Source organism: Ahaetulla prasina, chromosome 2 (genome assembly GCF_028640845.1).
Source record: "Ahaetulla prasina isolate Xishuangbanna chromosome 2, ASM2864084v1, whole genome shotgun sequence".
In the NCBI taxonomy this organism is placed as follows: Eukaryota; Metazoa; Chordata; class Lepidosauria; order Squamata; family Colubridae; genus Ahaetulla; species Ahaetulla prasina.
The window spans coordinates 155,257,751-155,284,073 of NC_080540.1; the positions used below are offsets into that span (position 1 = coordinate 155,257,751).

General features: G+C 41.5%; 1 protein-coding gene across 1 annotated transcript in view; it reads right to left on the minus strand.

Moving 5' to 3' along the window:
* Window positions 1–1,988: 1,988 nt before the first annotated feature.
* TMDD1 (transmembrane and death domain 1) overlaps window positions 1,989–26,323 on the minus strand; it is a 93,298-nt gene continuing 68,963 nt past the window's right edge. The window contains exon 2 of the mRNA XM_058168504.1: window positions 1,989–2,971. Coding sequence (XP_058024487.1) covers window positions 2,053–2,961 — 909 coding nt within the window. The 5' untranslated portion in view covers window positions 2,962–2,971 and the 3' untranslated portion in view covers window positions 1,989–2,052. The remainder of the gene's footprint in view (window positions 2,972–26,323) is intronic.

Consider the following 26,323-nt stretch of genomic DNA (forward strand, 5'->3'; position numbering starts at 1 on the left):
ATATTTTAAAAAATATTTTAATTGACAGACTTTAAATGAGATGGAAGTACGCCTGCAAAGCAAAGTGGCACTCTTTGATAAGTTTCCAACAGTGCCACCCATTCCACTTAGACCCAAAAAGCAAGCGTGCTTAGAAAATAAAAGTAGAAGTTAGCAGCCTCCAAGTATTTGGTTGGGAAATCAGCCCAAATACCACATAAAAAGCCAGGGGATTAAAAATGTGAGGGGGGGGGCAGGAAGGAGGAGTTATCTCTTCCCTGTATCTTCTGGTGTGTAATTGTCAACTGACCATTTTGTGAGCATGTCCACAACCTGTTTTCAAAATTTCAAATCTGCTGGCTCAAAAATGAGGGAACTGCAAAGGAATCTCCTTAACTGTTTGTTAAAAGCCACAGGGTTGTAGAAGATATTCAAGAGAGGGACTTAAAGGTTAGTTTGGGGTTGATAAAGCCTACCAAAATGACATATGCTTAGAACAGGGGTCTCCAACCTTGACAACTTTAAGACTTGTGGACTTCAACTCCCAGAATTCTGGGAATTCTGGGAGTTGAAATCTACAAGTCTTAAAAGTTGCCAAGGTTGGAGACCCCTGGCTTAGAAAGTTTCCCCAGGTAGTTTGGGCACTTCAAAGAGGATTGCATACGAAGCACAATTATTGTAGCAGAGAACAAGCTGTCAAGAGGGACCGATGGAATGCTCATTGATTAATATGGCAGCATGAGAACCAGTGGAATCCAATTATGTCAGGGGTTTTGCTTCTACTTATGGAGTATCTTCCTGGGGGGAAAAACATCTTGTTTGATACAATTTTTTTCCCCACTGACCATCAGAGATCTTACATGAATATTTGGCTAATGTACTTGAGACACTGACTAGCCCAAAGGCAGGATTATAATGTACTGGGAAATCTCTTCACTGTATATTTGTAGTGGTTGCTTTTCACAACCACCTGGTGGTGGGGTGGGAGCAGACCATCAGCCAATTATGGTAAGTACTATACATAAAGAATGGTGTTTTTCATCCTTGGCAACTTTTAAGATGCATGGACTTCCAATTCCCAGAACTTCAATTCAAGCTGGCTGGGGAATTCTGGGACTAGAAGTCCACGCATTTTTAAAGCTGCCAAGGTTGCGAATCACGGATATACTTTAATCGTTTCATAGTTCCCATCACCAATCTCTTTCCACTTATGACTGTATGACTATAACTTGTTGCTGGCAATCCTTATGATTTATATTGATATATTGACCATCAATTGTGTTGTAAATGTTGTACCTTGATGAACGTATCTTTTCTTTTATGTACACTGAGAGCATATACACCAAGACAAATTCCTTGTATGTCCAATCACATTTGGCCAATAAAAAATTCTATTCTATTCTATTCTATTCTATTCTATTCTATTCTATTCTATTCTATTCTATTCTATTCTATTCTATTCTAGAAGAGTGAGAGCAGTTTTGCCTTAATGGAGTGACCAGTAGGGGAACGTTAGCTGACACACCTAAAAAGGATTATACTTGCATTTGCTAACCACTATCCCCCCCCACACACACACCCCTTGCCACCCAGTCTAAAGCCTCTAAGTTTACCGGTGTCGTTCCCACCTTTGCATTTGAGGCAAAAAAAAAAAAAAGCAACGGAAACTGGTAAGCGACTGGTACAGGCAAGATAGGATCAAAGCCAAGGAGACTTTTCACCCCTTTGCTCTCCATGCTGCAGTGATGAGGGAGAGAGAAAGGAGAAGTGGGAAATCCCTCTAGCCCAGGGGTCTCCAACCTTGGCAAGTTTAAGACTTGTGGACTTCAACTCCCAGAATTCTGGGAGTTGAAGTCCACAAGTCTTAAAGTTGCCAAGGTTGGAGACCCCTTCTCTAGCCGAGCAAGGAACGGCCCGCGCCTGATGCCGGAGGAGCGCCGACGGCGGGGCTCAACAACCCGCGGGAATTAATTCTATGCCGCCGTGAAAAGAATTCCAACCATGCAAAATAAACGAGCCGCCTTTATTGTCTCCCAACCCTTTCAGAACTCTTTGCCCGGCTGAGGCTTAACGTCAGGTCTCTTCGGCTTCGTCTGCATCGTCCGGGGCCTCCCCGTCGTAGCTTTCGAGGTGCTGAAACGAGTAGTAGATGCCCCCGCGGCTGGTGGGAGGCGGGCGTAAGATCAGGGCTGAGAAGCGGTCGCCAGGAAGCGGCGCGGAGCCGGCGCTGCCTTCGTGCAGGATCCAGACGAAAGAGTAGAGCGCCAGCGCCACCAGGATGAAAGAGGTCACAAAGCCGCCCACGACGCCCGTCGCCAGAGGCGTGGCCCATTCGAAGAGGCTCCGGTTGTAAGGCGGCAACGCTTTCCGCTCCACGATCAGCTCCAGCCCGTCCCATTCCCCTTGCTCGGGCGGCGTCTGCGTCTGCGTCTGCGCGGAGCCCCGACCGTGGCGCCGCTGCCGGCCTTGCGCGCTCCTTTCCGGCCCCTCGTCCAGGAGCAGCGAGGAGGTCAGGTGCTTGACCGTCTCGTGATATTCCTCCACGTTCTTCTTGATCTCCAGGTTCTTGTCCTGGTTGAGGTTCTTGCCCAGCTCTAGGGAGACGTCGGCCCGGCCGATGAGCTGGAGAGCCCGGGACAAGCGATCCCAGTACATGGTGTCGCCCTCCGTCTCCAGCCACTGCTGCAGGCTCTCTTCGCACTGAGCGGAGGTGGTGATGATGATGTTGTCCCGCCGCCTTCGCTTTCGCCTTCGCCTCCCACCGCCGATGAGGTTGTTCTTCTCGGAGAGGCGCTCCAGCTCGTCTTTCACGTTCTCCTCGGGGCCCAGGAGTTTGAGGTGGAAGGCCTGGCATTCCTCCGGGGACAGGAGCTCCGAGATGCGAGCCATCATGTGGGTCCCGATGTCGTCGGCCACCGTGTCATCGCCGAAGGCGCAGGGCAGGGCGAGCAAGGAAAGAGCTAGACCGAGCAAAGGACACATTCAGGAGACTCTGAAAAAGGGGAAGGTTGAAAATCGGTGGGGCGGGGAAAAAAAAAAAGCCTTCAATTTTGCCTGCAGGGACTGCTGCCGGATCTTTCTCCCTGTGGAATAGAAATATTATTATTTTTTAAAAGTAGACAGAGAGGCCTTGGCCTGACACTCCAGCCGTAACTCTCAAAGCACGCAGAGGCTTAACCAGTGGTGGGATTCAGCCAGTTCGCACCACTTCGGGAGAACCGGTTGTTAACTTTCTGAGCAGTTTGGCAAACTGGTTGTTGGAAGAAATCATTAGGGCAGAGAACCGGTTGTTAAATTACTTGAATCCCACCTCTGGGCTTAACATATTTAAAGCAAGGGAGAAGGGTGCCTCTGAGTCCACACAGACTGCCAATTCTAGCTTGCATGTTAAAAGGTGGCTTGAGTTGATATTTGACAGACACCCAGCTACCTATCATATAATGCAATACTGTACACATCATGCAGAATGAGGAGAGCATTTATGAAGTTCTCTCACATGTGTAGCCATTTATCTGACTTTTCTTTTTCAGTGACGGAAATTATTCTTTACTGGCTACCTGTGTATTTAATATGACGAGGAGGGGGTAGCACATTCATTTGCTTTTCTCTTTCAGAAATCCAGTTATGTTTAATGTTTTAATTTCTCCAGCATATTTACATAGGCACACAGGTTACTGGCGGGTGGCGGCATCTAGCTGATCTTTGTTAAACTTGTTGGGAAGTTGCACCTATATTATCTGTGCTTATTAAAGCCAGATTGAATATGTTGGCTCAAGGAAGAGATGTAAAACACCTACTTCCTATCCTTGCTAGTTCCAAGTTAACACAAGGTGGAAAAAATACAAATATACCTAAACCTATCTGGAAACTGCACACTATCCAGTGTTGTCATACAGTAAGTGTGGAATAACTTAGGGTAGCTTGGTGACAAAAGAATGGCACTCTGTTCATGGCCAGAGGAAAGAAGTATACTAAATTGAGGAAGCACAGGACTAAACAGAAACCTTTGTTTGTTTGTTTGTTTGTTTATTTGTTTATTTATTTATTTATAATTTAATTTCTATACCAACCTTCTCCCGAAGGACTCAGGGCAGTTTGGTCTGTAATATCCTCCTTTGCTTGGAAATCTCAGATTCCCTGGCTGTATTCTCACCCACCAGTAGGCTATAATGTGCTGGGCCTAATTTGAGAGTCCTTGTGTCATACAAACTTAGTCTGAAGTTGATGGTTTGATGTATTGTGGTAACCCAGATACAGGTAGTCCTCGAGTTATAACCACAATTGAGCCCAAAATTTATGTCGCTAAGTGAAACATGAGGGACACGGCTCAGTGGCTAAGACACTGAGCTTGTCAATCGAAAGGTCGGCAGTTCAGCAGTTTGAATCCCTAGTGCCGTGTAATGGGGTGAGCTCCCGTTACTTGTCCCAGCTTCTGCCAACCTAGCAGTTCGAAAGCAGGTAAAAAATGCAAATAGAAAAATAAGGACCACCTTTGGTGGGAAGGTAACAGCGTTCCATGTGCCTTTGACGTTTAGTCATGCCGACCACATGACCATGGAGACATCCTTGGACAGCGCTGGCTCTTTGGCTTTGAAACGGAGATGAGCACTGCCCCCTAGAGTCAGGAATGACTAGCACATATGTGTGCGGGGAAACTTTACCTTTACCTAAGTGAAACATCTGTTAAGTGACCTTTCTTGCCATAGTTGTTAAGGGAATCATTGCACTTGTTAAGTTAGTAACACCATTGTTAAGTGAATCTGGATTCCCCATTGACTTTGTTAGGAGGTCGCAAAAGCAGATCACATGACCCCAGGACACTACAACTGTCATAAATAGGAACCAGTTGCCAAGCATCTGAATTTTGATCATGTGACCATAGGGATGCTGCAATGGTCATAAGCATGGAAAAAGATCCCAAGTCACTTTTTTCGGTGCCATTGTAACTTTGAACGGACACTAGATGAACTGTTGTAAATCGAGGACTATCTGTAATAGATTTAATTGAAGAAATCATAGTACAGGTAACTATAGAACTACACGGGGTGTGAACTACAACTACTGGGTCTCCCTAATTTTCTAGAATTGCCTATAATAACTGCCTGAGATATCCACCAATTTAATAATGTACAGATTTTACAATCTGTTTAGATCAGGGGAAATGTTCAAGTTGAAGCTTCAAAGCAACCAAAATACAAGAAACTAAAATAATAATCTAACCCAATCTGCATGATTTGAAGGCTGAAAATGATGGGAGTTCATTTCCAAAACATTTAGAAGGCTTCAGCTTGGGAAAAGCTGCCCTAAAAGTAGGAACAAATATTGCCAGTTACCTGAAGTGACTTCCAGAACAAGAGGCATTTCTTGAAATAGAGCTTTTTTTTCTGTGGAATCTTAAAACCTCCTTGAGCGTATGATGTCATAGAAAGAGCTAGCAAAAGGTTCTACTTCCATTCCCCTTCTCTGGAGAAGGTCTGGTTCATGGGATCCTGTAACGTATACGAAGCAGCTCTCCAGATTCACTGATCAGCTTTCCTCCAACACAGGATCCATGAGGTGGCAGGGGCCACTGGGTCAACAACAAGAGGGTCTCTGCTCCATTGAGCTATTTTTATTGCCCCCCTTTTCCTACCCACTTTGGTGTGTGTGTGTGACAGGAAAAAGGGGAACGTTCCAGTACCAGTATTGAGTACAGGGAGGAATTGCGTGTTAAAGAGAATTTTACACACCCATCAATAGCTGTTTTTCCAGGATATTAAATACTTATTTTACTTGCACAAGCCTGGAAAATGTCCACTATACCAACAGACGGTGCAATAATCCGGAAAATTTTCGAATGTGCAGAAATGGACAAACCTAACGTTAGAATTAAATAATAAGGAAGACTCAGATTACTATTTAACTTGGGAAAATTAGTATCAATGGATAGAAATTAAAAATAAGGAATGTATAGAATAAAATAAGATACAAAATATGTTTAAATATGTTTGATTAAGTAGGAATATTTGGGAATAGATGTACAAAGTTAAGAATTATGTACTGTCAGAATGACGTTGAATTGTATAATTATCATGGATGTATTTTTGTTATAGATGTATTTTAACCTGTATTTTAGGATTTCAAATGTTAATAAAGGTTTTTTAAATTTAAAAAAAAACTTATTTTAAAAAGGCTAAAAGAATATTAAGCAGCTCAGGTAGCTGCTGAGATCATTGGAACCAGGTTGACTAACCGTTGGGGTTGCTCATTCACCCACTCACCCACCCCCAGCCCTTTCCATTTTATTTTTATTTTTTATTTTTATTTATTTATTTTATTTGTCACAACATTATATATAAGCATAAGCATGAAATAACTATACGATATATAAGCATATATATAACCATAAGTATGTAATAACTATATGAAATTGGATACAATCAAAGGGTACATTAGGACAGAAACGGTAGGCACGTTGGTGCTCTTATGCACGCCCCTTACAGACCTCTTAGGAATGGAGTGAGATCAATTCTCTGCAACAACCATCCCTCCTTCCCTGTTGGCCATTGCTTCAGGCTGTGAACTCTCCCAAAGGATTCAGCAATAGCAAACAGATGCCACAAATGGAGGCTTGTTCCAGAAACAGCCACAAGAGGTCTCTCACACACACACTTTACCAATTAATATCCCCACCACAACTGCCCTTGTTCAGAAGTGTGGTAGGCACAGAAAGAACTGAGTTTGAAAGAACACCATTTTTCCAGGGCCCAAAGCAGAATGGCCCTGCAAAAGAAGGTGGAGTCCAAATTAGCCAATAGGTTCCAGGTTGCCGCCTAAATTTGCCAATAGGGTGCCATCCTCTGGATCACCTGACTGTGATACCAACTGCAGGGACGGTCAAGTGTTTTGGGTTATACCCACAGTCCTGGCTTCTCCGCTTAAAGGAAAAATCATGACCTCCAGACCTAAATGGCTAAGATGCCTCAGGGATGGGTTGGGGACAAGTGGAAGGCAGTCTCATGAGGACATGACAGGAACAAAAGAGGTTGCTAAGGCTTGTTTGTGATGTGGCTAAGTGAAGAAACTCTGCTTTTTTCCCCCGCATCTTGTAGCTCTGGATCAGCAGATGGCAGCATAACCCCAAGAATTAAAACTAGAAAGTGATTGATCATTTTCACTGGGGACATCCAAAAACTTTGCTTCTGGCCCTGAATTAGTGCTCTTTTCTAACCCTTTTAATACAGAACTGGAACATGATGGTCTTCAGAGCAAGCCTTAATAGCTGACAAGTGGCAATTCTGTGCTTTCAGTATACTAGCTCAAAAGGTTAAAATTACAAGCTCCCTGCTTTTAAAATTAGCGTTGTTCAACCAGACTGTTGAAATGCAGAAACAAATGCAGAAAAATTATTTAGTTAACAGTTTATGAACTTCTGTATGGCAAGTTGTTATGAAAGGCACAGAAATGGGATTGTTTTAAAGTAAAATGTGAAGTGTTGAGTATCCCATAAGACCTTTTTATTATGTGTTTTATTTTTGACAGTCATCTGGGCTAAATTATGGACTTGCTGTTTGTAAGGATGCATTGATCTTTCCAATAAAACTATAGCTGATTTGGTCCGATTGTTGCTTGCCTTTTGGCAAGCAGCTAGGATTTCCTCTGGACATTTTTAAGTGCTATTTTTATGCAACAGATCTATTTATTAAATTAGAAATCCATCAATTGCCTATTACTGTTTTTAAACAGGATTTAAAGGTTGGCTAAAAGCCACTGCTTTTTTCTGCTGCCTAATAAAAGAGTAGGTAATAGGAGAAACTGTCACAACCCATTTTTTTTTTTCAGCAAAGAGATTTGTGCTGGCAACACAAGTCCAGTTCAGTGCTTTTAACAATAATGTCAATGTTTAAAACAACTTTCACTAATGTAATGGCATCCAGATGTGTTCCATGGTATGTATGCTGGGAGATATATCACCTGATAGTATTAGATGACAAGGGCCTGTTTAGAGTAAGGGATTTATGACTCTGAAATAAATAAATAATCATGCGAGATAAGATGAAAAGGAATTCTTCCTGTTTCTATCCACCCCACTGGTCTTCTTTGCTTCTGTGTATGATCGGGTCCCCTTTAATGTATCGGAGCACAGTCACCTTCTTCAAAATGGAGCCTTCCAGATAGGTTGGACTACAGTTCCCCTCATCAATCAGGCAACATGGATTTGGTCTCTGGGAGAATTACCATTCTCAAGGTAAACTGCTCCAAACTCGACTGCAGAAAATACGACTTCAGCAGCAGAGTGGTCAACGCCTGGAATGCTCTACCCGACTCTATTGTTACATCCTCAAACCCCCACAGCTTCAACCTTAAACTGTCTACCGTGGACCTCACCCCACTCGTAAGAGGTCCGTAAAGGGGGCATGCATAAGTACACCAGCGTGCCTACCATCCCTGTATAACTGTCCCCATTTATTTGTACTCATTCCTGTGTAAATGTCCCTGTTTATACTTATACCTGTTATCTTGTACATGTTTGACAAACTAAATAAATAAAATAAATAAAAATGATGGGCATTATAGTCACTGGAGTGCTGCAGGTTTGGAAAGGCCAGCGTCTAAGAGGCTAGCCTTCTTTATGTGCTTGCTACAGATTGGAAAAAGAGGAGACTTCCTGTTCCTGCATCTTTACATAAACACACAGCCTGCTCCTAAAATACTTGAATTTTCATCTTTGTCCTGCAGTTTTTGAAAATTCAGATTTGCCTCCTTTCCCTAATTGTGCCTTGGGACAACTGCTGCTGGAAAAGTCTGGCGAATAGCTAACTAGAAAGAAACACCTTCTCCCCTAAAACCTCCCACAGGCCCATTAGAAATGCACAGTGGTTTCATTGTTCCCTGTTAGGAATACCCCTAACCCACCGCCCTTCCCCAACTCCCCTTAAAAAAGAAAAAAAAGAAAGAAGCTACGGCCTAGCTGTGGAATGAAAACAAATCATCCACAGTTGGTGACTGAGCAGGAGGCCCACAAAGGGCGTTCCTCATCCTTACATTCATTGATTCCAAAGGGCGAAAAGACCATTTCCGAAGCTGCTTTTCTGACTTTCTGGACCAAGAAAGCATGTTTTGTCCTCAACTACAGTTAAGGAAGGAGATCCTTCTTCTTGGCTCACCCACCTTTGGAAATGGCTATAGCAAACTCTCTATATAGAGTTCCACCCCCACCCCACCCCGTGTTATTCTGCAAGTAGTGTGGATAATTTTCAGAGGGCTAATTGGGTAGAGCATCTTGAAGGCAAATGCATGTATTAAGACGGTAGGCTTTTGTGAATTGTAGTTTGCTTGTCAGATGCACTGGAATACACACGCACACCTCAGAGCTGGGACAGACGATGGCAAATACTGCAGGGTGTAGAAAAGAATGAAAAACTGAAGATGTGCAAGAAGTACATACTGGTAATTGTTGGCTGTTGATAGAGGCCATTAAAACAGTTCTTGGAGGCAAAACAGATGTATGTGTTGGAAAACTGAATAACCTGGTAGTGAGAACAGAAATCTTAGGAAACTGCAAATCTTCATTCCAACCCAGTTCTTTCACAGTGAGCCGGTCTTTGCTCAAGGATGGTTAAATAGTGGGGCAAATTGACAACAGGTCTTGTCATTCGTGGTTGGATCCAGATTTTGCAGCTCTCCCCAAGGTGGCAAATAGTTTTTAACTGTCAAAAGCTCTCAAGGGATCCATCTTTTGAATTCTCTTAATTCCCAAGAGAATGTGGCCCAAGAGAATGTATTCCTGCAGGATCAGATATCTGGATGGCATAGAGATGCATGCCATGGGAAGAAAGCAGAAACAGCTATTCATTAGGTCCAAGGCAGCAGCCAAATAGAGGCTACATTGCTTCAGATTGCAGATTTGTTTATTTATTTATTTTTGTCATATAGTATATATAAGCATAAGCATGTAATAACTATATAATATATAAGCATATATATGAGTATGAGTATGTAATAACTATATTAATTGGATATAACAAAAGGAAACAATAGGACAGGAATGGTAGGCATGCTTGTGCTCTTATGCATGCCCCTTACAGACCTCTTAGAAATGGGGTGAGGTCAATAGTAGACAGTTTTTGGTTGAAGCTTTGGGGATTTTGGGAAGAGACCACAGAGTCAGGTAGTGTATTCCAAGTATTAACAACTCTGTTGCTGAAGTCATATTTTCTGCAATCAAGATTGGAGTGGTTAACATTAAGCTTAAATCTATTGTGTGCTTGTGTGTTGTTGCAATTGAAGCTGAAGTAGTCTTTGACAGGAAGGACATTGTAATAGATGATTCTATGAGTTAAACTCAGGTCATGTTGAAGATGGCGTAGTTCTAAATTTTCTAAGCCCAGGATTTTAAGTCTGGCGGCATAAGGTATTTTGTTGTATTCAGAGGAGTAGAGAACGCTTCTTGTAAAATATTTCTGGACACGTTCAATTGTATTGATGTCTGAAATGTGGTATGTGTTCCAGACAGTCGAGCTGTATTCAAGAATTGGTCTAGCAAATGTTTTATATGCTCTGGTTAGTAGTGTAGTGTTTTTGGAGAAGAAGCTACGCAAGATTAGGTTTACAACTCTTAGAGCCTTTTTTTGCGATGTAGTTGCAGTGGGCTTTGGCACTTAGATCATTGGATATGAAAACTCCAAGGTCTTTAATGATGTGGCTTTAAGCACTCCACATAAAATGTAGCCTGCCTGCCAGAGACTCAGAAATGCTATTCTATTCTCCCTGCTGCTGTAATTGTGTTGGGTTCAGAATTTCATCATCTTATTCTGTGTAATCAAGACAACTTTTAGTATCTGGCTAAACTGAGGCTTGCTATACCACAGCGCAAAGAGTAGGTTGGCTGTTCATGGTTTATAAAGTATAGCAGCTGGGTTCAAACAATCTTAAAACAAAAATCAAGGGAATTGTACTTTCAAGGATCAGCCGAGAAAGCAGTATGTACTATTGTAAGGAAATCCATGGCTGCTGCTGTCAAAGAGCAAAGTCTTTCCCATAGCACCTAATTATATGACATTTTCTTGCCCTCATGCCAATCCACTATTGTCAAGGGACCAGGAGAAATGAAGCACTCACAGCAGAGGCTCACTCGGAAGAAGCACTGGAAGACAAGTGGGGCGAAAAACCTCAGGATCCCAGTGCTCGGAATTACAAATTCCCTTGTTCAAAAGCTACTTTTTCATTGTGAGGTTATGATCAGGACCCACTACACAAGTAGTGTTCAAGTAGTTTTCAAGGAATAGTAGTGTTATAATAATATAACATTATTATGATAATATAATAATAATAATAATAATATAATAATAATAATAATAATAATAATAATAATAATAATAATAATAATAATAATAATAATAATAATAATAATATTAATATTAATAGTAGTAGAACACTACACAAGTAGTGTTCAAGTAGTTTTCAAGGAATGCTTGCTCTCACTGACCAGCTCTTGAATTCAGAAAGGTTTGTTAAAATCACCATGAGAGTAAATGCCATCAGGGGGCAGCATTAGCAGCATTATCCCTCTCATTCTCTGACTATTCACAGTCAGCAGGCCTTGTTTACCTCATCAGGTCAGAATACATCTGAAGAGGCTATAAAAAAGAAGAGAATAACAGAACAGAATAACAGAGCTGGAAGGGACCTTAGAGGTCTAGTCCAACTCCCTGCACAAGCAGGAAACTCTATACCATTCCAAATGGCTGTCCAACCTCTTCTTAAAAACCTCCAGTGTTGGAGCACCCACAGCTTCTGAAAACAAACCATTAATGGTTCTGTTGGGAAATGTCTCCTTAGTTCTAGGTTGGATCTCTCTTTGAGATGTTTCCATCGGTTACTTCTTGTCCTGCTTTCAAGTGCTTTGGAGAATAAGTTGCCCCTCTCTTCTTTATGACAGCCTCTCAAATATTGGAAGACTGCTATTATGTCACCCCTAGGCTTTGTCTTCAAGACATATCCACTTCCTGCAACTATTCATCATAAGTTTTAGCCTTGAGACCCCTGAACATCTTTGCTGCTCTTTTCTGCACTCTTTCTTAGGAGTCTCAACATTTTTGTATTGTGGTGACCAGAATTGGATGCAATATTCCCAAGTGTTATCTTACCAAAGCAGTATATAGCAGTACTAATAATTCATATGATCTTGATATTATTCTTCTGTCGATAAAATTGAAGACTGCATTGGCTTTTTTGGCAGCTGCAACACACTGCTAACTCGTACTTAAGCGGTTGTCCACTAGGACTCTACTAGATCCCTTTCACAGTTACTGCTGTTGAACTAAGTACCACTTATTCTATAACTGTGCATTTAGTTTTTCTTGCCGAAATGTAAAATCTTACTTTTCTCACCACTGAATTGCATTGTGTTGGATAGGATCCAGTGTTCAAGTCTATTAAGATCCTTCTTGATCTTAGGCCTATGTTCTTAAAGTGTTGGCTATTCCCCATAGCTTGGTGCCGTCTGCAAATTTGATGAGTTCCTCATCTATCCCCTCATAAACCTTTTAAAAAGATGTTGAGTACTGCACCTTAGAACCTTGGGATACCCCATTGCATACTTTTCTCCAAATAGATGCAGTTCCATTGAGGACATGTTGAGTATGGTTTGTCAGCCAGTTACAAATCAATCTGATGGTGATGCTGTCTAGCCCACATTTTTCTATTTTACTAAGAAATATGTTGTGTCTACTTTGTCAAATGCCTTACTGAAGTCCAAGTATACTATTTCCACAGCATTTTGCTGGTCCACTCATTTAGTAACTTTGTCAAAGAATACAATAAGTTTTGTGTGGCATGATCTGTTTGTGGCAAACCCATTTTTACCTCTAGTAATAGCTTTGTTTACTTCTAGGTTTTTCTCAGATCTGTTGCTTATCTTTTCCAGGATTTTCCCAGATATTGATGTCAGGCTAATTGGTTTGTAGATTGCTGGACCAATTTCTTCTCCTTTTTTGAGGATGGGAACCACATGAGCTGTTTTCTGATGGCAAAATCTCCTATTATCATTCTCAGTTCTATTATTGAGAAGATAATGGCTCCCAGAATGATTTTCATTAAAACAAAAATAATCAACGCCTTTTCATTCCTTGTAATCTCTTTAATACTGTGAAATATTTTTCTTTTTAAAATAACAGTATTTTCTGAGGTAGACCATTACAGTTCAAACGCATTTCTTTTCAGACATTAATAAGACATGAATTAAATACTTTCATGTACAATATGTTGCAAAATGAGGTAGAAATGGTTACAGAGGATGTACAAAGTCAAAGACGATTTAGAAAAAACAAAAACCTCTTCAAAATTCCAGTACCACTTTTTGGAGGAAACATAAAAAGGACAAAACAAGCAATCTTCCTGAGGTATACTGCATTGCTATCTAGGAGATAAGTTTGCAGGGAAGGCACTAAAATGATATGAAGAGACTGTGCCTGCTGCTTATGACCAATTCCTGTTATAAAAACTGAACAATCTTTTACCAACGCCGTAGAACTTTGTATATCCAGCGCCATTAGAAATTGCAGTCTGATGACATTGATGATGGCTGTCTGGACACTTATCCTGATTTACCAACTATCAACTTCCCTTATCTCCTACAATGGCTTTTATAGGTTATCGCCACCAGATTCTGTTTCTAGTGATGCATTTAATGGGAGACGCTTCTGGATCGGAAGAATCCAAGTTCTAAAACCACATTTCATTCACACAGAATTCTGCCCAATCCTGTTGGGCTTTCTTACTCTCCTTGCATGAATGAGGGAGGGAAAAATTAATCTAAGGATACAGCTCAAGTTTCTCCATAGCTGGGTTTTGCCAAGGAACATGGAAAGTTTTGGACAAGCTTATCTTTTACATTACAGGTGGTCCTCGACTTATGATCACAATTGACCCCAGGATTTATGTTGTTAAGTGAGACATTTGTTAAGTGAGTTTTGCCCCATTTTATGACTTTTCTTGCCACAGCTGTTAAACGAATCGCTGCAATGGATCAGTTAGTAAACTGGTTGTTAAGTGAATCTGGCTTCCCCATTGACTTTGCTGGTCAGAGGGTCGCAAAAGGGGATCAACATGACCCCAGGAAGCTGCAACTGTCGTAAATATGAACCAGCTGCCAAGCATCTGAATTTTGGTCATCTGTCCACAGCAATCCAGCAAAGGTTGTAAGTATGAAAAACGGTCATAAGTCACATTTTTCAGTGCCGTTGTAACTTTGAATATTCACTAAACAAACTGTTGTAAGTCAAGGACTACCTGTACAGCAAAGCCTGAGCTTTGATTTTAAGAGAACATCGGTTAAGTTTTATAGGATTGGTTAAGCATTTCCAAATGCTTCCCAAGCATTTGGAAAGCCGGTGGTCTATTGAAAGAAAAAAAGCAGGTTATATAACCTAATAGCAGAATTAACTAATAGAGTCTTCATGCCTGAAGCTAATATGCTGAATTGAATCTTCCAAGCAGAATTTCATTCAAAAGCTAGAGGGGAAAAAAGGGGCTTTCCCACCCCAGATCCCATTGCCACCATCTCTTGCAGAAGGTGATTCTCCAGAAAACAACGGAAAAGGATGAAACACTTACAAATCTTCAATTTGCTAAGGGAATGTTTTGTGAGATCACAAACCCTCATCTAACAGTGGACAGGGGTTAGGGTTAGATTGTGCCTTTTTGATGTTTTGTGCTCTCTACCAGATATACAAAAGTATACGTTTGAAGGGGCATCTTTTGATAGCAGGGTTACAATTCATAACCGAACCACAGTTTGTGAACTGATTCCCAAATGCATGCTGCTTATAAAGAGGTGGTTTGATAAACCTGATAAAATATTATCTGGGGGGGTGGAGGAAAGGAAAGGGATGAAAATGAGAAAAAAAACACTGATTCAAAAGATTGAAAGTAGTGTTCTTAGAGGCTAAGATTTACTGATTAACAAGCATGAATTACTTTCACTGGGTCCCCGATACGATACATTCCATATCTGTCTAAAGCTAGGGGAGCTGTTATGTTTACAATGTGTGGTAAATTGCAGCCGCATATATGCATGCATGTACATTGTAGATATGTGTGTGCAAACACACACATTGTAGGATCATTGAAAGTATTTAGCTGCAATGAACAAAGAACTGTTGCGTCTAGAGCCTGCATAAACACCTTCCAGCTTTCAATAATTCCATCTAGCTAGATCAGAAGCTTATATAAATAGAATTGATGTTATTAATGGTAACTGAAGCAAAAGGGAAACAAATATCACTGAACACATGAGATGGGGGGAAAAATGGAAGCAGCATAATATTTTTCATCTTCCTCATAAGCACATGCAAAATTACATAGCAAATGCTTCTCCCCCTTCTCCCCAAATGGAAGAATCACTGCTACCCCTACACTTTATCTCAATTTCACTGGTTCTGATTTTCAATTGGCGCATGAAAGCCTCCTGTATCAATGGGAGCAGCTAAATGAAGACTAAACTTCAGAGGCAGCATATCTCCGTATGCTGGTGTGCTGATGAGAAACAACTAGGAAAGGATGATGTATGTATACAGTTCCTGAAGATGTATAGCTGGATATTGTCACTGATTGAGGAAACATATAGATGAATAATTGGACTAGAACTAGAACTTGTGTATAAACTCAAATCTGGGATCTGAATTCCAAACTTGTCGTCTGATTTATTTCTACATTTGAAACCCGGTGCTTACTTTCTTAGAAGGCAAACTAGTGTGATTAATAGAAAAGTAACATATCCAAGATCCAAAGATCCAAAGCTAGACACCCATCAAAGTGAGTCCTGAACTTCAAATACCAGCCACTCCGAATACTTGGGTTAATTCCTACAAATTAATTTCCTAATCTCAGAATCTCAAAGGTTGTCCTTCCAAAAAACCTCTACCATTAAGAGTTTCCTGCTTCACCTCAGAAATGGCAAAAAATAAACATGATTTTTTTCCTCGCTCATGCTAATGAAGCAGACTAGATCAGCTTTGCTTCTCAGGTAATCTAATTTCATACTTTGCCTGCTTCCCCAAGCTTCTTAAAGAAAGCCAAAGAAAATTTGCTTTGCTTCAAAGGAAAATAATCTGGAAAGCTAGCTAATACTTGCCAATTATAAGCCAGCCTCCTTCCATCTTCCTTGATCCATGCCCACAAAGTATACCCATTCACACATCACCCCAGCCCAATAGCTAGGACCAGACTAGATGCAGATCCTACAAGCCTCATCTTATATGATTCTCACCTTAGAGTTAATTTATTGGCAAAAAGAATAATACAACATTCTTATGAGGCTACAATGTACAATGCACCAGGTGAAAAGTCTCTCCATTGCATCTTATCGTAATACTGTATAATCTACCACCACAAAACCTTTTCAAGAGGAAGAGGCCTGTGAATGACTCTCCTCACACTGGACAGTCAAAGGTCAAGGGGTTATTAAATCTTTGGTGCCTAAGTAGTCCTTGAGCCTGAACAGAATCACTGTCACACATTATATTTCTAGCAGAAATTCCATTGAATGTCTAATAGAGAACATTCTCTAGTGGAGCCAAACACTATTTACACAATCTGTATTCCATGCAAAGAAATCTGAATTCAGTGTTCAAATGTATAGTTGCCTGGCTTCCTAAATGCATTTGCCACAATTTATCTTGAAACGGATTTATCTAGCGTGAAGAGAGAAAAAGAAAAGGGAGCGAACCCACTATGCATCCGCAAAATAAAAGCAGGCTAATTCTACTTTATTGATGAGATCAGGAAAGATATTTCCTGTTTCATCTCCAAACACACAAGCTTGAAGAGTTAAGAATTTTCTTTTATCACAAAATGCTATCATTTTCAGAAAAATGTACCGCACTATGTACTATATTTGGTGTTGTAGAAGAGAAAAGATACACTGCAGCAAACTTTAGCTACGTGAAAAAACTTGCTGAATTTTTAAATATAGAATGCATTGGCAATTGGTCATTATATAACTGAAACAAAAAATTGTATTGTGCCATCACACCATTCCGTGATAACACTGCAAGTCTTGGAAAGTGTTATATTGGGAGGACCTTCATCTCCAAACAAGCTCTGATCTTGAATGTTTATTTATGTCTTGGGGGATACAAGTATGAGATGCATATGAGATGAATATTGCTTTGTTGGAAGCTTCATTCAAGCCTTAAGAAAGTGCTAGTTTAATTTCTGATCTCAGAAGATACTTTTTATTGTTGTTTGTTCCCACACTAGCCAAAAGATAGGAAAGTTCATCATCAGGCAAATGAAATGGGGGGGGGGGGGTAGGGGAATCAACCTGTGCTTTCCACTGCTGAGATCTTGACTAGACTCTAGAAAGAGTGCAGAGAAGAGCAGCAAAGATGATTAGGGGACTGGCCAAAACATATGAAGAACAGCTGCAGGAATTGGATATGTATAGTCTAGTGAAAAGAAGGACTAGGGGAGACATGATAGCAGTGTTCCAATATCTCAGGGGTTGCCACAAAGAAGAGGGAGTCAAGCTATTCTCCAAAGTAACCTAATCAAGGAGAGAAGCAACTTAGAAGTAAGGAGAAATTTCCTGACAGTTAGAACAATCAATAAGTGGGACAACTTGCTTCCAGAAATTGTGAATGCTCCAACACTATATGTTTTTAAGATGTTGGATAACCGTTTGTCTGAAATGGTGTAGGGTTTCCTGCCTAAGCAGGGGGTTGGGCTAGAAGATCTCCAAGATCCCTTCCAACTCTGTTATTCTAAAGAATCTATTTTTCCCCTTACCCTTCAGCTCCTATTAAACTTTTTAAAAAATAGCTGACCTCACACCTACAAATGATCATCCCAGACAGGGGAAGCAAAGATGACCAGGAACAGAGAAAAGCCACAATCTTGCATAACGAGGGCTAAAGGTGGACAGAAAAAACAGCCAGAGAAGAATGGAGAAATTGAGATGTTCCACATGGGGAGGAGATCATTTGACCATGATCAACCTGGAGTGGTCTAGGATGAAATCTCTCCCTATTCCTCTGAAGGAGGAAAAAGAGGGGTCTGTATATATATATATATATATATGCAGCAATATACAATCTTACGGAAAGCAGATAATAAAAACAACTCTTCGACCAAAACATGACAATGTCCTTCATAGTCCTTTATAAGTCAGTGATCTTTCAATAGAATAAAAAACAAGGAGGCAAATTCCTATTCTCCGGGGGATGTTCAGGTAGTCCTCAACTTATGACCAGAATCTGGGACCAGAATTTCCATGGCTAAGCAAGGCAGTTAAGTGAGTTGCGCCGGATTTTATTAGCTTTTTTTAACCATGTCGTTAAGCAAATTGCTGCAGTTGTTAAGTGAGTCATGCAGTCATGCAGCAAACCAGGCAACCTGCATTGATTTGCTTATTGGAAGCTGGGTAGGAAGGTCGCAAATGGCGATCACATGGCCCTAGGATGCTGCAACCATTGTAAACCATGCCGGCTGCCAAGTGCCCAAATTTTGATCACATGACCTTGCAATGGTTATAAGTGCGACTGTAATTTCAAATACTTGCTAATGAATGATTGTAAGTTGAGGACTACTTGTAGCAGAAAACTACAGAACAGAAGTACTTCACCCTTCTTCCAGTTTGTTATTCCCTAGAAACTTTCCATTCCAGCTATTTCCTTTAGTTTCCTGGCAGTTCCCCACCCCCACCCCCACCACTCCAGTTATATGATTCAGTTTGTGGAAGTGGTTCAGGGTCTAGCTGGGGCAGACAGGAGGAAGAATAGCTTCTTAGTTCTTCCCATCCTTCATTTAAAAAATGTTCAGGAAAAATGACTGCCAAGTGAATGGGCAGCTGACCTCTGATTTTGGGAAATACAACATTTCAGGTTGCTTCCTCAGTTAGAGAAAGAATCAGAAAATTCCCTACAAATGTTTATCAATCGCTAGGCTCACAACGGCTTATAAATTGCTAGGTGGTTTTGAGAGAATACAATAAAAAATAGGAGCATGTGAATCAGGAAGGGAAAATTAACAGACTTTATAATGAATAAAAAAAGAGACAAGAGTATGCAAAAGAAAGGTAGGTTTTCACAAAGAAATAATAATGGCAGGAAAATATAAATATACGAAAAAAATTAACAATAATGTTCCATTAATTCCAAAATAAAGTGCTAACTGATCAAATGGAATTTTCCTACTGAGAAAATCAACCATCGCCCATTACTATTTAACCTATAGCAGGTTTTAGCATTGATGGCAATTGATTTCTTTCATTTATTATTAGGCGTTAAAAGAAGATAGGGCAAAAGATGGCTATGAATCAACAAGACCCATCGCTGCACCAGAATGTGTACCATGGGCTTGATTGTCCTAAATTTATCATACAAGCTCTTTTTGTGGGTTTTACAGCTTCGCATGCTAAGTAACTGTACGAAAGACTATTAATACACATAGACTAATGAAAGATCTTCACCTGATAAAATGATCAAGGATCACTTTTGTGATCCTCTTTCTTCTCCACATTTTTGGTTTTCATAGAAAGGACCCAAGACGCTAAAAATCGGAAAGAAAAAAAAATGAATGGGAAGACTAGAAGTTTAACCTTTACTTTTCTGTTATGCAAATTCTTCCAGATGCAATATTTTCCAAGCAGATGATTACACTGTCCAGTTATATAGCATCAAGGACTGACCTAGATGGAAGGGCGAGCATCAGCTCTTAAATCAACATTTAGAGAGGACTTTTATTGAATGGTTCCATTCAGTGATCAATGGATGAAGAGGTATTTAGGTTGGTCTTTTTTTAAAATATAGTACTTATTGTATGCAAAGTGCCTAATGAAATCCTCTTTAAGTCTGTGAGAGACAGATCTCCATTACTAAATGGAAAAAATAATGCTAGGAGATTGTGACTTATCCAAAGGCACCCATTAAATTCACACCTGAATTGGGAGTCTTCTGGATCAGCTCTGTTTTTCTGATATTAAGTGCTTTGGTTTAGCAGAAACGTAAATGGCAATTGACTGCTTGCGCCACAACTAAGTAGGGTTTACACCTTTCAGCCAGCTTTTTAATTCAGCAATGCTTGTTTTCATTTCAAAATGTACAGAGGAAAAAAAACCCTAAATGGAATCATGTAGTTAATCTTTGCTTTGGTTTGGTCTCTGCATCCTCTCACCTGCGATCCTTAAGCAGCTAATAAAATCCAGATCCCGTATATAATTTAAGGTCCTAATCTGATGACTAAACTTGCAAAGGAGTCCATCTCTTGATTAAAGAATAGATGGTCTTTAGACACATTAAGCGGAAATTCTGGCTTCTTTTAAATTAAAGGGGTGGGGGAATTATGGCCCTTTTATGACCTGTGGACTTCAACTCCTAGAATTCCTGAGCAGCATGGCTGGCTTAGGAATTCTGGAAGTTGAAGGCCACAAGTCATAAAGAGGCCATAGTTCGCCATCTCTGTTCTAAACCATATGGGATTATTATTTACTTTGGCTAATTAATTTGCAGTAATAATGAAGAGGTGTGAAGTCACCAATATGATATTGCAAAGGGGCCGTCACTGACTGCTAAATGCACATATGAGTGCTTGTTCTGTCTCCTATTTTATTGCTATGTTTTTCATGCAAATTACATTGACCTTCTTATTGAGATATTCTTGTAACTGTAGAATATGGAAGTATCTCAAAAGTACCTATTTAAAGATCTCACCCATCTCCCTAACGTTTCTTATCCAAATACATTTCTCTGGTTCTGTCCAACATGGATTTGGGTTGGAACTAGGTTTAGCTATATTTGAAATAGAGTAGATATTGATGTATCCCAAAGAAGAAACCTGCTGGTACCAGAATTTGCATTAAGTCATAGTGTTTGGTACTGCTCTAAAGCATTGTGGTTTATAAACCAGTACTTTGGCAAAAGAAGTATATCTCACATGAGAGTGAAGCTTCCTCCTTTTGGAGAACTTCAGTCCTGGTTAAACAGGTGTGATATCTCTGGAATTTAACAACTTAACTGTATTTTTATTCTCTATTTGTTGGAAAGGAAAATAAATTACTGGTTTGCCATCACATTTTGGCAAATTTGGAGATTTACCTTTGATCAATTTCTGTCTATTTTCCAAGAAGTGTTTTTGTAAACCTTTACCAAATGGGAATATTTAGACGCAAGAATTGTGAGTTTCTTCTCCAAAATTAACTTCGGAGTTTGAAGGATTTTGAGGGGAGATGGGAAACAAAAGATGACTTAACTCTGCATGTGTATAGATTGAGGCCTCATATTATGCTCAGTCTGGATGCTTACATTCAACTAGCAAATTCTATCTCAGTGTTTCTCAACCTCTGCACCTTTAGTTGCATGCCTGTTGGGGGAATTCTGGGAGTTGAAGTCTACACATCTTAAAGCTGCTGAAGTTGAGAAACACACCACTCTATTAGAATTGTTCAGAATGGCAGCATACTGCAACAACAAAAAGACAATGCAAAGTAGGCACATGAGAGTTTATCTCCTGCCATGTATCTCCTGCTTGAGAGGGTGCAAGACTCTCCTAAGTGCACATGACTCCATTTTCAACCGTATTTTTTTAAAATGCAGGATTTCTTCTATGCTTACACAGAGGGAAACATCATTCACTTACACAAACATTTATAACACATGCCCTCCCTTTACCTACACACGCCCCTATTAATGGAACAGTACAGAGTACAAACCTAGATAGATTTACCTCTTGAATTGTGAGGCAAAAATGTAAGAGGCAGAAAAAAACACAAATTGTGCAGGGATCGTTGGAAATAAATGTTCCAGCTCCATGGCTGATGTACCTCTCCCCTGCTCTGGGCTGCACCAGAGGACTAGATTTAGTAGAGGCTTCTCAACCTTGAATGAAAAGCCTAAAAGGGCACCATTTATTCATCTACTAACTTCCTTCTCTGCATGCAGACACTCATTGAGTCCTACAGGCCAGGTTTCCCCCAGTCTGGTTCCTAGAATGCTCAGAAGTGGCCATGTTGGCTGGAGAATTCTGGAAGGTTCAACCAGGAATTTGAGGGCAACCAAGTTGGGGAAGATGCCATGGCCCTTGGGATACCTTGACAGGGACCACAGGTCCATGTTTTGTTTTGTTTTGCCTCAAAATACTTTGGGAAGCTCAAATGGACATTTTCTTTGATTACAGAAGCCTTACTATCGGAGGTCCTTTAAAAAGCATAGGGAAAAGGAAACACGACTTGGCCATTTGGAATTTGGAAATGTAATAGAAAGATTCCTTTAAAAAGTGGTACTAGCCATGGCTTTGAAACTTCAATACTAATACTTCTTATTCTTTGAAGACACATTACTTCACCTAAATGCTATGGCAAAAATGCTTTCTTTAAACAAAAAGAAGAAAGTTATGGCATTATATATTGTGAAACGCCCCTGAAATACATTCAACTTTCATCTTTGTAACAACTTCAAGTTTATTCTTGCTTTTTTTCCCCTCCTGTGCACCTTATAAAGCACATTTATAATCCCTCCAAATCATTTTTATTTTCCTTGAGTTAAAAAAAATGCAAACATTCTTTATTTTTTGAGGTAAATTATTTTTCCTGAGTAGTTAAAAAAAAGGGAAAAAACCACTACTACATACATTAGAAAAATAAAAAAGAGCCTAGCTTATTCAACAATCTACATTTTAAAAAATCCCAACCCCCTTCTCTCAAAATGTACTGATGCCATCTGCTTTATGGTAAGATCTGCCTCTGAAAATGAGTCTGATGAGAAATATTAAGTGAATGATCCATAGGTTGTTACCTATAGGACAGCCTTCCCTAATCAGAGTTTGACAGAACCATGGGATTCTGCCAGACATCATTCCAAAAAATAAAAAAAAATCAAATATTGTTTTTTGGGAACTTTGAGCCTGGCAATGTCAGCACTGACAGTGGTGGGAATTTTTATACACCACAATGTAGCTGCCAGCCTGCCATTTTGCTGTTGTTGTAAATATTGTAAAATGAGTATGGTGTAGGTTAGAAGTGAATTGAACTGTGAGGTATTTGTATTTGTATTTTGTATTTTTTGCTATTTTTATGCAGGGCTTCCCTGAGACCTGAACATTATTTCAAGGGTTTCTCCAGGGTAAAAAGATGGAGAGAGGCTGCAATAGAAATGTGAGGAGTCAGACAGAAATTTTTGAGGTGTGCAGCATTAAAAAAGAGCTGGGAAAGGGGTAATACCTGGCAGAATATTTTACAATGCTGGCTGGAAAGGGCTGATTAGAAAAACAGATTAATAATAAATAGGTTATCCTGAGTTCATTGAGCAACTACTTTTCATTAACATAGAGACCTGACAACCACCACACAAACTTTCAGACATTTTCATTTAAAAAAAAACAAAAACAGAAGCTGCATGTCAGTCAGTCTAGGGAGGACTTGCATCCAATTGGTGTGGCTTTTTTTTTTAAAGAGATGAAAACTACGTCCCACCTTTTCCCCCATTTTCATACGGAAGGAGGTATGAGACTCTCAGAAACTGGAACCCGCAGCGCCCCAAAACCTTAAAAGAGCAAACTGAGAATTCAATGCTTCCAGTGGCTTCCTCTCAAACAGATCAAAGATTATTTGGAAAGAGGAACAGGAGCTTCCCCGCTAATTTTGAGATCCATACATTTTATCCCATTCCACATACAGGTCCAGCTCCTTCTGAGAGACAGCAGGGTGGATCTTGCAGAAAACACTTTCAAAATCCTTGTAGGAGGTGGGTTGAAGTTGGCCTGGTAGGCTATGCAGTTTGTTGGTCCCTGCCTGCTGACAGAGCTGGAAGAGCTCACTGCCCGAGTAGCTTTCAGTAAGTTGGACAATGGAGGCCATCTCCCTCTCGCTGAGACAGTAGTTTTGCTGAGCTAAAGCGTGGTGCAGAATCTGCCGTCTCGCAATGCTGTCTGGAGGGGAGATGTAAAAACGTTTGGCAAACCTTCTTTGGGTGGCTTCATCCAGATTACCAGGCCTGGTGGTGGTTGCTATGACAACCACATTCTGCTCAGCGGAGGTAGCAAGCTTGTCCAGGTAGGTGAGCAACTGGGACTTCAAGATGGCAGCGTCTTCTAAGACAGATTCCACATCGGTGAGGAGAATGACAGCAGGCTGGCGACAGTTGGATATGAAGAAAGTGGTCTGTAGGATTTTCTCAGCCTCAGCTTTCCACTTGGAGACCAAGGCTGTCCCACTGAGCTTTAACAAGGTAGATCCCAGCTGGGTAGAAATGCACCTGCTCAGCAGGGTCTTCCCTACACCACGAGGCCCAAAGAGGAGGATGGTTCTGGGTGGTTGGTTTGCACCAGTATATGCACCAGGCCTCAGGATGGGCCACACAAGCTCTTCTTCAATGGCAGCTTTGACAGAGACTTGTCCTGCAATGTCCGTCCACTGGACCGGAGGGCCACAGTCAATTACTTTGTTATTCACCAATTCCAGAATGAAAGGGTCCATGGTTTTCAGCTGTTCTTCTACTGGCTGGTTGCTGTTGTCACCACTGAATGCCGTTGTTTTGGGCTGCATCCTTAGAGCAAAGGAGTCTCCCTCATGCTCCCCATTGGCAGCCGGAGGAGTGAATTTCTCAAAGCTCTCACTAGCCCTCAGTGGGGCTTCACTAACACTGTAAGCTGGAGAGACCAATCCTTTCATAGCCTGGTTGTTGAACTTCCCAATGGGCTCCTCAGAAGCCACTGTTGTTGCCACCACTCCTGCTCCACTTGGCCTTTTCCCACCTTTGAAAGGCACCTCTGAGCTCCGGCTGAATCCATTCCCTCTACATTCACCATTGTCGGACATCTGATATGGGGACTTTGGTTGCTCATAGCTGTATTTGCGATACCTGCCTTCGGCATCATCTTCCCCGCCAGCGATATCAAAGGCCTTTCTTTTCAAAGAGCTCCCTGATTCACCACTCAAGGGTGTTACAGAGAGAGGACTCTGATAGCTGTAACCAGGGACCACAGGAGGGCGAGAGGAAGGGGGAATGGGTGTGGGGGCAGCAATGCCTGAAGGTAAATATGAAGCTGAAGGATGGGGAGGGTGGATGGCACCATAACTGGGCTGGGCTGGGTAGCTCCCTGAAGTGTAATTGTACATGGATCCTGAAGAAGTATATCCAGGGACAAGGGTGGTGGAAGGATGGCTGGGCTGCAAGAGGCCAGAGCTGTGCAGGTGGGTAGATGGGTGTGGAGGGGGAAGTGCCGAAGTGGGCTGGCTACAATAGCCTGAGGGCAGGTAGGCGCCACTGTAGCCCGATGGATACTCCTGAGATGCCCCGAGGCTGCCAGATGTGCTGGGTCCCCCACAAGTGTTACTGGGATAAATGGAGTCAGACAGGTTAGTGGAAACCACGGGGGAGGTACCAAGACCGTTACCCGGTGTGACAGGAGGAGGAACAATCCCCTTGGAGCTGGACAGTCCATCATGCATTGGGGTCAGAGGGTAAACTCCTTCAGCGCTGTGGACCATTGACCAAGGCTCCACTTCCCCCTTCTGTCCATTGAGGGGTCCAAAGGCACCATCCCCATAGGTGTTGAGTGCTGATGGCCGGTCATAAGGGGAGTCGAGGACTCCTGAGTACTTCTCCGCATACCTCTTCAACAGGTTGGAAGCAGTCAGAGCCGAGATGTCATCATTGGCAGCCGGAGGAGTGAATTTCTCAAAGCTCTCACTAGCCCTCAGTGGGGCTTCACTAACACTGTAAGCTGGAGAGACCAATCCTTTCATAGCCTGGTTGTTGAACTTCCCAATGGGCTCCTCAGAAGCCACTGTTGTTGCCACCACTCCTGCTCCACTTGGCCTTTTCCCACCTTTGAAAGGCACCTCTGAGCTCCGGCTGAATCCATTCCCTCTACATTCACCATTGTCGGACATCTGATATGGGGACTTTGGTTGCTCATAGCTGTATTTGCGATACCTGCCTTCGGCATCATCTTCCCCGCCAGCGATATCAAAGGCCTTTCTTTTCAAAGAGCTCCCTGATTCACCACTCAAGGGTGTTACAGAGAGAGGACTCTGATAGCTGTAACCAGGGACCACAGGAGGGCGAGAGGAAGGGGGAATGGGTGTGGGGGCAGCAATGCCTGAAGGTAAATATGAAGCTGAAGGATGGGGAGGGTGGATGGCACCATAACTGGGCTGGGCTGGGTAGCTCCCTGAAGTGTAATTGTACATGGATCCTGAAGAAGTATATCCAGGGACAAGGGTGGTGGAAGGATGGCTGGGCTGCAAGAGGCCAGAGCTGTGCAGGTGGGTAGATGGGTGTGGAGGGGGAAGTGCCGAAGTGGGCTGGCTACAATAGCCTGAGGGCAGGTAGGCGCCACTGTAGCCCGATGGATACTCCTGAGATGC